Source organism: Felis catus, chromosome D1, assembly GCF_018350175.1.
Source record: "Felis catus isolate Fca126 chromosome D1, F.catus_Fca126_mat1.0, whole genome shotgun sequence".
NCBI lineage: Eukaryota > Metazoa > Chordata > Mammalia > Carnivora > Felidae > Felis > Felis catus.
This window is the reverse complement of record NC_058377.1, coordinates 18,800,303-18,813,974: the sequence shown is the minus strand read 5'-3', so window position 1 is coordinate 18,813,974 and position 13,672 is coordinate 18,800,303. Positions and strand designations below refer to the sequence as shown.

Here is a 13,672-nt window from a genome sequence, read left to right as displayed (position 1 = left end):
CATAAGGACCCTGGTCGGCTCTGACAGGCTGTCATTTTAGAATTCTAAACCAACTACCCAATTTCAGATGGGGAAAGCCTCAGCTCCAAAGGGCACAGAAGATTTATCCAGGCTCACAAAGAAAAGGTCCCAGGACCTCCCAGACTCGTCTAACTTTCTCGACAGTCAGGAGTGACATCTATCAGCCAACAATACATGGTGTCCACTATAATCATCAAAAAAAAAAAAAAAAAAAAAGGCAAGTGGGACACGTGGGTGGCTCAGTTGGTTAAGCATCTGACTTTGGCTCGGGTCATGATCTCATGGTTCATGGAGTTCAAGCCCAGCATCGGGCTCTCTGCTGTCAGCGAAGAGCCTGCCTCAGATCCTCTGCCTCCCTCCCTCTGGCCCTCCCCAGCTCACGCATGATGATCTCTCTCTCTCTAAAAAATAACAAAAACATTTTTAAAAATTTTTTTAGGGGCACCTGGGTGGCGCAGTCGGTTAGGCGTCCGACTTCAGCCAGGTCACGATCTCGCGGTCTGTGAGTTCGAGCCCCGCGTCAGGCTCTGGGCTGATGGCTCAGAGCCTGGAGCCTGTTTCCGATTCTGCGTCTCCCTCTCTCTCTGCCCCTCCCCCGTTCATGCTCTGTCTCTCTCTCTCCCAAAAAAATAAATAAATGTTGAAAAAAAAATTTAAAAAAAATTTTTTTAATTAAAACAAACTAAAGTAAAATAGGTACAAGATGTGAACACTGCACAGCATGATTTTTAAATAGCCAATGAGCATATGAGAAGAAGCTCAGCATCATTAGTCACCAAGGAAAGGCCAATTAAGACCATGATGAGGGGGATGCCTGGGTGGCTCAGTCAGACTGAGCCTGACTCTTGATTTTGGCTCAGGTTATGATCTCATGGTTCATGGGTTCAAGCCCGCATCGGACTCTGTGCTGACAGCATGGAGACTGTTTGGGATTCTGTCTCTCCCCCTCTCTCTGCCCCTACCCTGCTCATGCTCTCTCTCTCTCTCTCAATCCCTCTCTCAAAAGTAAATAAACATTTTCCAAAAACTGTGATGAGACATCACTGCATACTCATCAAACTGTCTAAAATTAAAAAGACTGACCATACCAACTGTTGGCGTGGACCTGAAGCATTCAGAAATCTCACACACTGTTGGTCGAAATGTAAAATGGTACATCCACTTGGGAAAACAATTTGGTAATTCCTTAAAAAGTTAAACATAAGACCCACTAAGCTGTCCAGTCATTCCATTCTGAGGTATCAGCCCAGAAGAAATAGAAATATGTAGCTAAAAAAAAAAAAAAAAAAAAAAAAAAAAGCACGCGATCAAATGTTATAACCGCTATAATTTATAATCGGCAAAAACTGTAATGCCCATCAACAGACAAATGGATAAACAAATTGTAGAATATCCCTACAGTGGGACGCTAATCAACAACAAAATGGGAAAGAGCCCTTGATACATGAAACTGCATGAATACACCTCAAAATCACCATGACGAGGGACAGAAGCCAGGCAAACGGGTGGCATATTATGAATCCATTTATATAAAATTCTAGAAAACGCTAACTAATAATCTGGCAGGGACGAGGTCAAGAGAAGGATGGACTGCGAAGGGGGAAGAAAGATACTTTGGGGAGGGACAGAAACGCTTGTTGTCTTAACGGTGGGGTCGATGACGGTTTAGGGATGGTGACCAATTCTGATCAAACCGTACCCTTTCCTATGCAGAGTTTACTGTCCTCAACAAATAAAGGTAAGGAAAGACAGCACAGAAAAGAACTCGGGATCGGGGAACTTACCTACTCATGAGTACCGGGAGGGGAACGAGAAGTACGGTCACCAATTTTCTGGGCAACCTCTAACCACCGCATCTCTATCTCACACTTCCCCTGTCACCACCCATGCCCTTCAAACCCCCAGACTGTCCCATGCGAACACCGCCTGAGTGCACTCAGATGCCCACTCGCACAGACGCAGTCTCAACCCTCCTCTCCCCTCCTTCCAAAAATAAGATCCCTTGTGCAATGGCTGCTCTTGGCGGGCATGAAGCATGCCTGGCAGGAGGCACAAGAGTGGCCCCAGCATTGGCCAGATGACACTGCTTTGCTGGAGGACGAACAAGCCACTGCTTTCTACCCTGAAGGAGAGCACTCGCAGATGTTCAAATCCCAGAGGACACCGACATCAGAAGGTCCAAAACAAACCACAAGCCTATCCGCTGAGGAGAGAACACCCCGTTTGAAAAGGAAGGTCTGGCTCCCCGGAAGAGGAAAGCCAGCTGTTTAATCCTTCCCAAGGGGGCGGCGCAAGGATGCCCCCCACACTCCAAACTGTTCACGCTTTTTGACTCCTGGGCCTGAATGACATCTTTCACCCGAACACGGAGTTATGTTCTCCGCCATCCTGGATGGTTCTTTATTTACGTGCACACACGACGTCTCGGTCCCAGATCCCTCAACCTGAAGGACGGTAAGCCCTACCTCGTAGGAGAGAGGTGCTAGGTCTCTGTAAACTGTACAGAAGCCAAACAAACGTCGGGTATTATTGATGCTTCACATAGTACATATTTAAGTATAAATGTGTACAGGGCGCCTGTGTGGCTCAGACAGCTGAGTTAGGCTCAGGTCATGATCTCACGGTTTGTGAGTTCAAGTCCCACATCGAGTGAGCTCAAGCCCCCCATTGGATAAACACGAGCCCCACTTTGGGTGAGCCCTGCCTTTCTCTCTCTCACTCTCTCATTCCCTCTGCCCCTCCTGGGATTCTCTCTCTCTCTCTCTCTCTCTCTCTCTCTCTCTCTCTCTCTCTCTCACTCTGCCCCAGTCTCCCCCTGGATCACTTGCACCCTCTCTCTCTCGCTCAAAGAAAAAACAATAAAAATAAATAAAGAAGTAAATATGAACGTGTACATATCACATTCCCCAATAAGCAGCACCGTGAGGATGCTGGCTCTTCTGAGAACGCTACATCCCTCCTGACATCATGCGGGACGTACTCAGTTAAATTCCTGCCCAGTAGTCTGTTGCGATCTCCTGGTGGCTCCCCACACGGGCAGGAGAGTGCCCCTGAAAGCCACCCCTTGGCATGGGAGGCTGCTAAAAGCGTTGTTTTTCGTTTTTTTTGTTTTTTTTTTTTTAAACAGGTTTGGCAATTCTCTAATGTCCAAGGCTGGATGAACATTTTGGGACTATAAAGCGAGTCCTACTTTCAGAACTAGCATGATCAGTGCCTAAGGACCCAAAGTAGCTCTACGAACTTAAGGTAAAAACAGTCTTCTGTGGCACCTGGGTGGCTCAGTCGATTGAGCGACTCACTTCGGCTCAGGTCACGCTCTCCCAGTTCACAGGTTCGAGCCCCGCGTCGGGCTCGGTGCTGAGAGCCCAGAGTTTGGAACCTGCTTCGGATTCTGTGTCTCCCTCTCTCTCTCTGCCCCTCCCTCGCTTGCACTCTCTCTCTCTCAAAAATAAACAAACATTTTTAAAAAGTTTTAATGAAAAAAAGATACAAAAATAAATAAAACAGCCAGCTTCACACCAGATACCCACACCGTCCTTTGCTGACAGGGTCTGCAAACGTTATGCTGAGTACCCGCCCCATGCCAGGCCCTGCAAACTGGGCATTGCTTTGTCCTCTTGGGATATTTAGTTACATTTACAAGGCAGGGGGAAGAAAAGGTCTGTTTTTGATTCAAAAGGCTATCTTTCAGCAAAATCACGAGCCCACGTTACAAGGTGTGGACACAAGTCAGCGCAGCAGGCGCTCACGTGTGGCTCTGGGTTCCCCTCTTTATTTCGTAGTCATACTTGGTGCCATTGACCTCCACCTGAGGCCACAAGTGTTCCTGAAATGCTGAGGCCCAATTGTGTTCTCAGACAAACAAGAACACGGGCTGAGGCTGGGGGCAGGGTTGGGGTCGGGGGGGGGTGGGGAAGGGGAAGGGGTGGAGCTGACCTCTCGCCATCGGGCTCCGGCACTGCTGGAGATGTACACGTTCGTCTTGCTTGCCAAGTTCTTTCCCACTGACCCTGAAATGCAAGAGGAATAATGACTTGCAATTTCAAGAATATGTCAGATACCCGCCTTGCCCAGCTAGGAATCCGAAGTGGTATTTAGCGACTGAGAACGTCTCAAAACCACAAACGGCACCTGCCGCGGCAGGTGTCCGTGGTCACCGCGTATTCGGCTGCGTGTAACCAAAGAGCTCAGGGCCTAAGTGAGAAGCAGCAACGCAGACCTACCAGTGGCAATGATGAGCCCGGGAGCGGACTCCTTGGACAGGATGGGCATCCTCCGGAGCTGAAGGTTGAGCAGCTGGCTGAGCCGCTGGGCCAAGTGGAGGGAACAGCCCTGGGCGAGCTACGGGACACAAGTTCCAGACCCCATCAGCACGTGACAGGATGCCTCCCGCTCCCCCAAAACACGGAGGCCCGTGTGAGGACACTGCGGCCACACACAGCGAAAAGGGAATCTGGCCCAGAGGAAACCAGGACTCACGCCCCAGCTGTCCCCACACCGTCCCCCCTCCCACCCCAGGTGGATGCGATTATCCGAACCACACAAATGCCTCCCGCTGAAGAAAAGAGAAAAATAAAATTAAAACATTCCTTCGGAGACTCTCGGAGAATGGCAATTAGAAATCAGTGTCAACTCAAATAGATCGAAAGCTATCACTCCCTCTAGATTACCCAGAGATAACTCTCACGTGATTTGGGACCGAAGAGAAATGAAATGATTTCAGGGCACTCGTTGTTTAAGTCAGGAGAGATCAATTGCAAATAGGATTTACGCAACGCCGTCAGAGGAAACACCAAGGATCAGAAGTCATAAAGCTCCCAGATGTACAACACATGAGATCTAAAAATCCACATGAAAACAATTGTGATGCAGTCTGCATTCGTCCAAAGAACCAGCCCTGCGATGAACGTCCACTGCAAAACGAGTTACTCAAACTCGCCTCCACCCCTTCCCTTCACATTCGGATTTTAATAGTTCTGCAAACAAAGCCGTTTGCTGTGTGGTCAGGCCTGGTTCCCTTGGCCAGAATGTGATGGTCGAATGTCATTCGGCCACGTCTGGTGTTCTAGACGGGGTCACTCTTGGGTGCGCTCACGTTAATAGGTAAAAGTTGACGTGGTCTGCAAGATACGCTGGTTTTTACAAAAAAGGATCTAACACACGTCCACCTTGCTGGCATCGCAGTTTCGCAAATGAAAACTGGAGCAAGTTAGGCTGGGTCTCCAAGAAAGATGCGCCGACCAGCCTGTTCCTTCACCACCTAAACTCACAAGCAGAAGCGAAAAGCTCGACCAACTGTTGTACAACTCCTAACTAAACAGATCAGTCAGGGGAATAAGCTGAGCTTCAACACCACCATTAATTCTATACAGCTAGGGCTCAGACCCCCAGCGGACACTCAAAAGCAGCCCACCCCCATCCACACAGACTCACGAAACACTCCCCAAATCTAGAAGACGCTCCTGAATAAAGAAGCACCTGCATGTTTGTCCCTTATCTACTTCTATCCTGCCTCTTCCCCAAGTGAGACTCCATGCGGTAAGCCGAAACCTGTTGCCAAATAGGGAAGAGTAACCGAGAAGCCTGGGGAAGCAAGAGCCTCCAAAACAAATTTCCCAACGGCCACAGATACAGCATACAGTAGAGTCGACACAATCGTGGACAAACCAAATTCAAAAACCCAGAAGACCAGGTGACCGTCGAACTCTTACGGTTTTTCCGAGAACTGCTGCCACTCGAGTTTTTCTGAGTTCCTTCTGCCCACCTACTTTATATACCCCAGATCCCTTGTGCAAGGCGAAAGGGGAGGTGTGGGATGTCACATAAGGCCAAGGAACTCAAAGCCAAGAACGCACTGTTCTTCCAAGAGACAAGAAAGGAGCCACCTAGGGGAGGGGGAACCCTTTAGCGAGACCAACTAATACCTTTCATATTCTCAGCTTTTCAGATGGAGCCACTGATTGGGAAAATTGTAGAATCCTAAATTCTATTCAAGAAAGCATTTTTTTTTTTCAAGTTCCACATCAATGTGGGACTTTAAATGTCAGAGTTTCCAAAACTTTTCCGGTTCACAACATAATTCGTAGCCCCATGAATTTTTTATAGCAGCCTCAGGCCAGAAGAAATACCAACACTTGGTTTTTAAGTAGTTAAGGCCAAGCAACTTAAATAAGTATACATGTTCTAATAACTTAGTAGCAGCTCAAAAAAATATATATATATACATATGTATATATACATGTACACACACACACACATATATATATATATATATATACACAGAAAGAGAAAGAGAAAGAAGACAAAATTTCTATTACATTCTTAAATAACCACATTTGCTTAATACGGGATATGTGCACCTGATGGGTACTACGTAACTTCTCAAAGTTTAGAATCATACCAATGTCATTTCCTGCTCCACCCTGAGTTTCCCACTTGCTTTTTATCTTATCACCTGCTAGAAAATCCAGCTTCACCAAGGAACGATGCCTCCCAAAGAAATACAGCATGAAGTAATGTTGAAACTAGGAACTAACTCAAGACAGCATTTCACAGGGTGACAAACAAATACCACGTTGTCATGTGTTTCCCTTAAAAACTTAAAAACATCCCAGGTGCCCCTGGGAGTTCACCACGGCAGCCCCGGGTGCCTGGGTGCTGAGTTTGGGAACTGTAAGGGCAGATCGCCACATAAAAATTTGTATTAAAAGCCCAAACAAGATGAAAGCATCGATACCTCACAATTGATTTTTTCTCCATATCCTGTGAAGGCTGGAGCCTGAAGAAATTCCCAGGTGCCACCTTTGTCAAAGGTGATGACTGATCTCATGTTCTCCTCATTCATAGAACCGTTAATCAGAGTAGCAATGTAGACTCCTTGTAACCCTTCCACTCGGTGGAAGTCAGCGAATGGCTCATTTGCAAAATACCTGCGTAAGAGAAAATAAACAGCTGCGAACCAGAATTGACATTTCCTTGGTATGTTTTTATTGTAAATAACATAAAACTTAACTGTTTCAAAGGACAGAACTCAATGGCGTGAAGTACACTTGCAACGTTACGTTGTACCAGCATCACTATCTGGTTCCAGAGCCTTTCCAGCGTCTCAGAAAGAAACCCCATACCCATTGGCAAGCACTCCCCGTCTCCTTCCCATCCCAGGTCCTGGCAAGCCCTCGCCACTCGTTTGTTTTCCTCTCTCCAGGTCTGCCTATTCTGGATGTTTCATTATCATCGGAATCGAGCAACATGTGGCCTTTTTCATGGTTACTTTGCCATGTTTTCAACATTCGCCCACATTGTAGCACGTAACAGCACCCCGTCCCTTGTCACAGTTGAATGATCTGTTGGTTTTCTGTTTTTTTTTTTTAATGTGACTTTTTTAACCTTGAAGGCCAGGACGCTGATCCCCTCGGTAGGGAGTTCAGAATGCTGAGTACAACACAGAAAGCTGATGAAAGGGTCCCACCCAGTTCTTCACTAACAAATTCACCGCAAATCCTCCAGTGAGCCTCGGCCAACGGGAAACAATAAGCTGGTCTTGCCAGACGCCAACAGAAGAGCTGGGGCTTTACCCCAATCTGCAGGAATACGGTGTGACAGCTTACACAGCCTTACGCTTTCGACTAATTATCCAACACGCTGATCGGACAGAAGCCCATAGGGTTTCTGTCAGAAAGCAGAGCAGAATCCCTACCATATCCCTACCAGGAGGCCATATGCAGAGCGAGGATGGTTCTAGAAACTTGAGGTTCTACTTGGTAACAGCGGTGCAGAGAATAAGCCCCCCCAGGCCTGAAGTGCCATGCTAGGACATTGATTTCACTGGAAAGTAGTTCTGCACTGAAAAGGTACCACAGGATTCAAATGCGACAGATCGCGGAGAAGCGCTAACCAGACTTCACACGTGGCTTTCAAAACTGGAAGTGTGCCCTTTATTCAGAAGGGTTCTGAGCCACTGGGCTTTGTTTAAACACAAAACAAAACAAAACACGGAAGTGCTTTCTTCCATGATCTGCTGTATAAATCTTGAGCTGGTTGGGTGCTTGGCCTCCTCAGACAGAAAGAAGCACGCTCCAGGCTCTGAGGCAGACGAGGAAATTTTTGAAAAATCTTTTTTTTTTTAATTCATTTTTTTTTATTTCATTTTTGAGAGACAGAGACAGAGTGTGAGCGGGGGAGGGGCAGAGAGAGAGAGAGAGAGAGAGAGAGAGAGAATCCGAAGCAGACTCTGAGCGGTCAGCACAGAGCCCCATCCAAGACTCGAACTCCCTGGTCGTGAGATCATGACCTGAGCCCAAGTCGGACGCTTAACCGACTGAGCCACCAGGCGCCCCTGAAAAAGAACATTTTTAAAAAGCACTGACAAAGCTACCTCAGGGTGAGAGACGGAGCACAATCCTAAGATACGGGTGTTGAGACCACATATTCTGACATGTGGTTTCCTTAGGTCTACTGGAGTTATGTTTTGGTTGCTGCTTTGGAAATCGGTTCAAGATCTCTCATCTACCTGCTCTCTGTTTGCCTCAGCAATCCGGTGTTGGATTCCATCATCATGAAGCTGCCGCCGTCAGCTCCAATGGCTTCCTTCACGCATATGGGAGGTCTGGGTTTCTCTCATCAAAAGAGCCCTGCTTGTTCCCTCTGGTCATTCCCCTGGAATTTTGGGCTCTTGGATCCAAGCAGAAACCTGTCCTCTGTGCCTCACACGCTCCCCAGACTGTCCTGTCGGCTCCCCGTGGGCCCTGCGACAACTCACCTCTCCCCGAGCACCCTCTGTTCATCCATTTTCCGACATTTCTTCTCGTTAGCCCTCACAACAGCACCTGCCCCTGCTCCCCGGCCACGCACCAGGGCCACTCGACCACCCTCCCTGCAGAACCCAAGGCCGCCTCGCCCTCATCTGAGGTTCTCCTCAGTTGCCCCCCGCCAGGCCTGACATCTCCTCTCCACACCTGGTCCTCCACCCAGACATCACTTTCCATGACATTTCTGCTCTGCCCATCCCCCCAGTGCCAGGGTCACCCCGTTAGGAACTCCTTCTCCAGTTCTCAAAGCAAGTTAGGATCGGTTCTTTGGCACTTTTCCTATTGCGTTCAAAGAACAACTCATTTCAAACACCACAGAAGTGCTGTGTTTTGTTTTCCTTTGTGTTGTGCTGTTTTTCTTAATCAGCCTGCCCACCTAATCCGCTCACTCACCCTTAGCCCATTTCATCTTGCTGAGATGGAGAAGTGGGGGACAAAACTGGACTCAAAAAGCTTATCTGAAGATCTCCAGTCGTGAGATAAAATCTGAGGAGAGCGACCAGAAGGCTGAGCCTGTGTTGGTCTGTGAGTGTATACATAAATCTGTTTCCAATTTCCGAACTGGATCGTATGCTCAGGCAGGGCGGTAGTGACCTTTGTGACCAAATAAAGGACCGTGCGTGTATGTGACAGGGACATATGGTCACATAACTGAGCTTACTGCCTCCTGGGGAGCCGCTCTCCTCGGCTTCTGGCTTCAGCTCTGCCCTGAGATCTCTACCCTGATTACCTGACGAATGTGGAGGATAAGGAAACCTTCCGCAAGCTGTGATTTACCTGCTCCACAGCCAGAGGCTCTCAAAGGTGAGGGGGCAAAAAAAACCCAGAATCTATAAAAGGCCTGAGGAATAATGGCTTATAGTTTTAATTATAATAAAAGGAAGGAGGGGCGCCTGGGTGGCTCAGTCGGTTGAGCGTCCCGCTTCGGCTCAGTTTACAATCTCATGGTCCGTGAGTTCGAGCCCCACGTCGGGCTCTGTGCTGACAGCTCAGAGCCTGGAGCCTGCTTTGGATTCTGTCTCCCTCTCTCTCTGCCCCTCCCCCCACTCACTCTCTGTCTCTCAAAAATAAACATTAAGGGGCGCCTGGGTGGCGCAGTGGGTTAAGCGTCCAACTTCAGCCAGGTCACGATCTCGCGGTCCGGGAGTTCGAGCCCCGCGTCGGGCTCTGGGCTGACGGCTCGGAGCCTGGAGCCTGTTTCCGATTCTGTGTCTCCCCCTCTCTCTGCCCCTCCCCCGTTCATGCTCTGTCTCTCTCTGTCCCAAAAATAAATAAACGTTGAAAAAAATGTAATAAATAAATAAATAAATAAACATTAATATATATATCGAATATATATGTATCTGATATATATGTCAAGGGTAATACGTAAGCTAATGTTATGTGAATTCCACCTCGATAAATTATTTTAAAAAGAAAACAAAAAGGACACAGGGACCAGGCCAAAGAGCCTGCCACTGACCAAACCAGAAAAATCTGAGGCTGAATCATGGTAGGAATGGTTTCGAACACATTAACACACACTGAATAATAAATGACTCGTGAGTTTATACTGGGGGGCGGGGGGGGGAGTAAGGCATAAAATAGGACACACCTCCAAAAGAGCCGAAACAGGGAGTGGAAAAGCACTATCAGAGACCACGTAGAAAGGTCTCCCCGTGGGCATCCAACAGGCACAGCCGACCTGGTGAGTCCAAATCCGAAGTCTTGCTTTTTTCCCCCAACACCTGCCCTTCACCCAGCCCTCCCTGACTCCCTGACCCCACACCAGGCATCATTCTGCCAATGGCCCAGCCCAGGCAGCAGTGGGCCCCTGACTCTCCAGAGCCGAGCAGCAAATCTACCAGCAAAGGATCAGAATTTGCCCATTTCCCTCATCTCCGCCACTACTGCCCTGGGCCCAGCCCACAGCAATCCCCACTTGGCCTGGATTTCTCTAACACTGCTTCCCAGAATCTCCCCATTCTGCTTCCCAGAATCTTTCCAGAGTCTACGTTGCACACAGCATCCAGATGGCTTCTTTCAAAGATAAGTCACAGGAGTGTTCACCTGAAATTATTGATAACACTGTCCATTTATGTTTCGTGTGCTCTCCTCTATATAATGCAATTCACAGTGTTTAAAATGGTTTTTAAAAATATAATGGGTTACATCAGACCATGTCCATCTTCCGGACAAAACCCTCCACATTCCGCTTAGAAAGAAGAAAAAGCAAGTTCTCTGCATGCTCTCGAAGTCCTTCTACAATCTGAGCCCTGCTCTCTTAGATCCCATATCTTGGGTTCTCTCCCTCCTCCTCCAGCTATTGGATCCACTCTGGCCTTCTCACCGCTCCTAAAATAAACCAACAGCACCCAACCTCACAGCCTCTGTGCATGCTGTTCCCTCTGCCTGCAGTGCCCTTCCCCAGGTACCTGCCTCTTCCCGTCCCCCCCATAACTCAGGCACCTGCTGAAATGTCACTGTCCTAGAACAGCCTTCCATGACCAGCCTATACGAAATAACACGCTCATAATCCCGTCCTCTGAACTTACTTCACTTTGCTTCCCAGCACTCCCCATCACCCCGCAAATCACATATCCGTCTAGGTTCTGTCTTCCCCCAGTGGGAACAAAAGCTCCATGGAACAGGGGCCCTGTTTTGACTTTTCGTCACTGGTCACGTGAGCTCACTGCGGTGCCTGGAACAAGCTCTGGCCCAGAGCAGCAGTGTCCTTGTTGAGAGAAGTGGCGACTACATCAATCACCAGCCTGATGAGAGACCATGGACGGCAATCCCAAGCCCTCTGACCTGGTGGTCGTGGCCTCAGAGCCAGACCTCGCTGCCCTCCAGCCAGCTTCACCAGACGGGTCCCTTTCCATAGACACCCACAGAGTAATGTTTGCAATTACAGTAAGAAAAAAAAAAATGTCTATTAACCTGAGTCACTTGGAGGCCAGGCCCCATGGCTACCCACACCAGCCTACCCATGACAGCTTGACATTTTCCAAGTGCTTCTTCCCACTGACTCAGAGACCACAAAGCCAGACAACTGAAGGACAGGAACCCAGGGAGGGGTTGACACATGCTCAGCCTTGGCATCACATCCAAATCCCCCCGAGGGCTTTTTAACATCTTCATACCCCAGGGGCGCCTGGGTGGCTCCGTCAGTTAAACGTCTGACTCTGGCTCAGGTCGTGATCTCGCTGTTCCCGAGTTCGAGCCCCGCATCGGATTCTGTGCTGACAGCTCAGAGCCTATTTCAGATTCTGTGTCTCCCTCTCTCTCTGTCCCTCCCCCACTTGTGCTCTGTCTCTCCAAAATAAATAAACATTACCCCAAAATTGTTTTAATCTCCCTACCCCGGCCACACCCCAAAGTGGTTAAACAGCACCACAAGCCAGGCATCGGGCTTTCCAAAAACTCACCAGGTGAGTCCAAATGCTCAGGTAACGTTGAAAAACACCCAACGTGATGGTGGGGGCTGCAGCGATGTAAGAAAGCAGGGGAGGGACTCATCATCTTACCTCACCAGCGTGTCACTGCCCGCCCCTCCTGGGCTGTAATACAGCACGTTCTCCAAGGACAGGGAGAATTTCAGCCCTTCTGCCTCCGAGATGTACAAGTTGGTGCGGCTGTTACTATGACTGACGCACACAAATACCTGGTCCTCGGAGGCATCTGCGATGTAATATTCCTTTGGAATCAAGAACCAAAAAACGCACAAGTCAAAAAACACACCCGCGTGGTGGGCTTTCCTTATGGACGCTAAAGTAATGACTTCCAAATGTCCCAAGGACAGGCGTAGGCCCGGAGCCCATGGACACCTTCCAAAGCTTGGTGAAGGCTTGGCCAGCTTTCTCCGTCGAGGGGCTGAGGATGCCCTGTAGCTGGAGTAAGCCCCTTACTGGCAAATGGGGCACGAAAGAGTGGGCCGCCGGACTCCGTAAATGACCTTAGAACCTCTTTGTAGTTAATAATGTCTCCTCCCTCTTTTTCTATCATTAGTACAAAGCACGATACACATTAATGTGCATTTCCTTTCCTTGCATTGTCTCTAAGGTACCAAAGGAAGGCGGAACCCATAAAAAGCAAAGAATTGATAAGAATGTTCTCCACCTGAGCTACCAGCCTGCCACCACGCCCGCTGCTAGAGGCAAGGCCTTCAAATGCCACCTCCCGGAGCGCGTGGGCGTCTCAGTTGGTTGTGTCCCACTGGTTTCAGCTCAGGTCATGATCTCAAGGGATTGAGCCTGGCGTTGGGCTGTGCATGGAGCCTATTTGAGATTCTTTCTCTCTGCCCCTCCCCCACTCAGGCACATGCTCTCTCTCTCTCTCTTTCTCGAAATAAATAAGCATTTAAAAAAAAAAAATGCCACCTTTGGAGCCTGGGTGGCTCAGTCGGTTGGGCACCCAACTTTGGCTCAGGTCTTGATCTCATGGTCCGTGAGTTCAAGTCCCACGGTTGAATATCCGACTTTGGCTCAGGTCATGATCTCACAGCTCATGAGTTCGAGCCCTGCATCAGGCTCTGTGCTGACAGCTCAGAGCCTGGAGCCTGCTTCAGATTCTGTCTCCCTCTCTTTCTGCCCCTCCCCCGCTCATGTTCTGTCTCTCTCTCTCTCTCTCTCTCTCTCTCTCTCTCAAAAATGAATAAACGTAAAAAAAAAATTTTTTTTTAAATGCCACCTCCTGCCTGTGGTCACCTCTCTGATGACCCCAGCCGACGCTGATCATCCCTACTGATCTCTACGTGCTAACACACACATGTGGGAGTCAAGCGTTTGACTACATATGATTTCCTCCTTGGCTCGATTCTCCGCATGTTCAACCTGTGTGTTTCTAAAAGGGTGGGACCCAAATCT

The 13,672-nt window shown here is 48.7% G+C and overlaps 1 protein-coding gene across 4 annotated transcripts in view; it reads right to left on the bottom strand.

Annotated features, from left to right (window-relative positions):
* SORL1 (sortilin related receptor 1) overlaps positions 1–13,672 on the bottom strand; it is a 172,299-nt gene that overhangs the window by 104,034 nt on the left and 54,593 nt on the right. For 3 of the 4 annotated variants that reach the window (XM_023239202.2, XM_023239203.2, XM_023239204.2), the window contains exons 8-11: positions 12,335–12,504; positions 6,758–6,950; positions 4,245–4,362; positions 3,958–4,031 (exon numbers count right to left, since the gene is read on the bottom strand). In XM_023239202.2, coding sequence (XP_023094970.1) covers positions 3,958–4,031; positions 4,245–4,362; positions 6,758–6,950; positions 12,335–12,504 — 555 coding nt within the window. Of the gene's footprint in view, positions 1–3,957; positions 4,032–4,244; positions 4,363–6,757; positions 6,951–9,221; positions 9,478–12,334; positions 12,505–13,672 lie in introns of those variants that run through there. The other variant, XM_023239205.2, reaches the window with a different exon arrangement.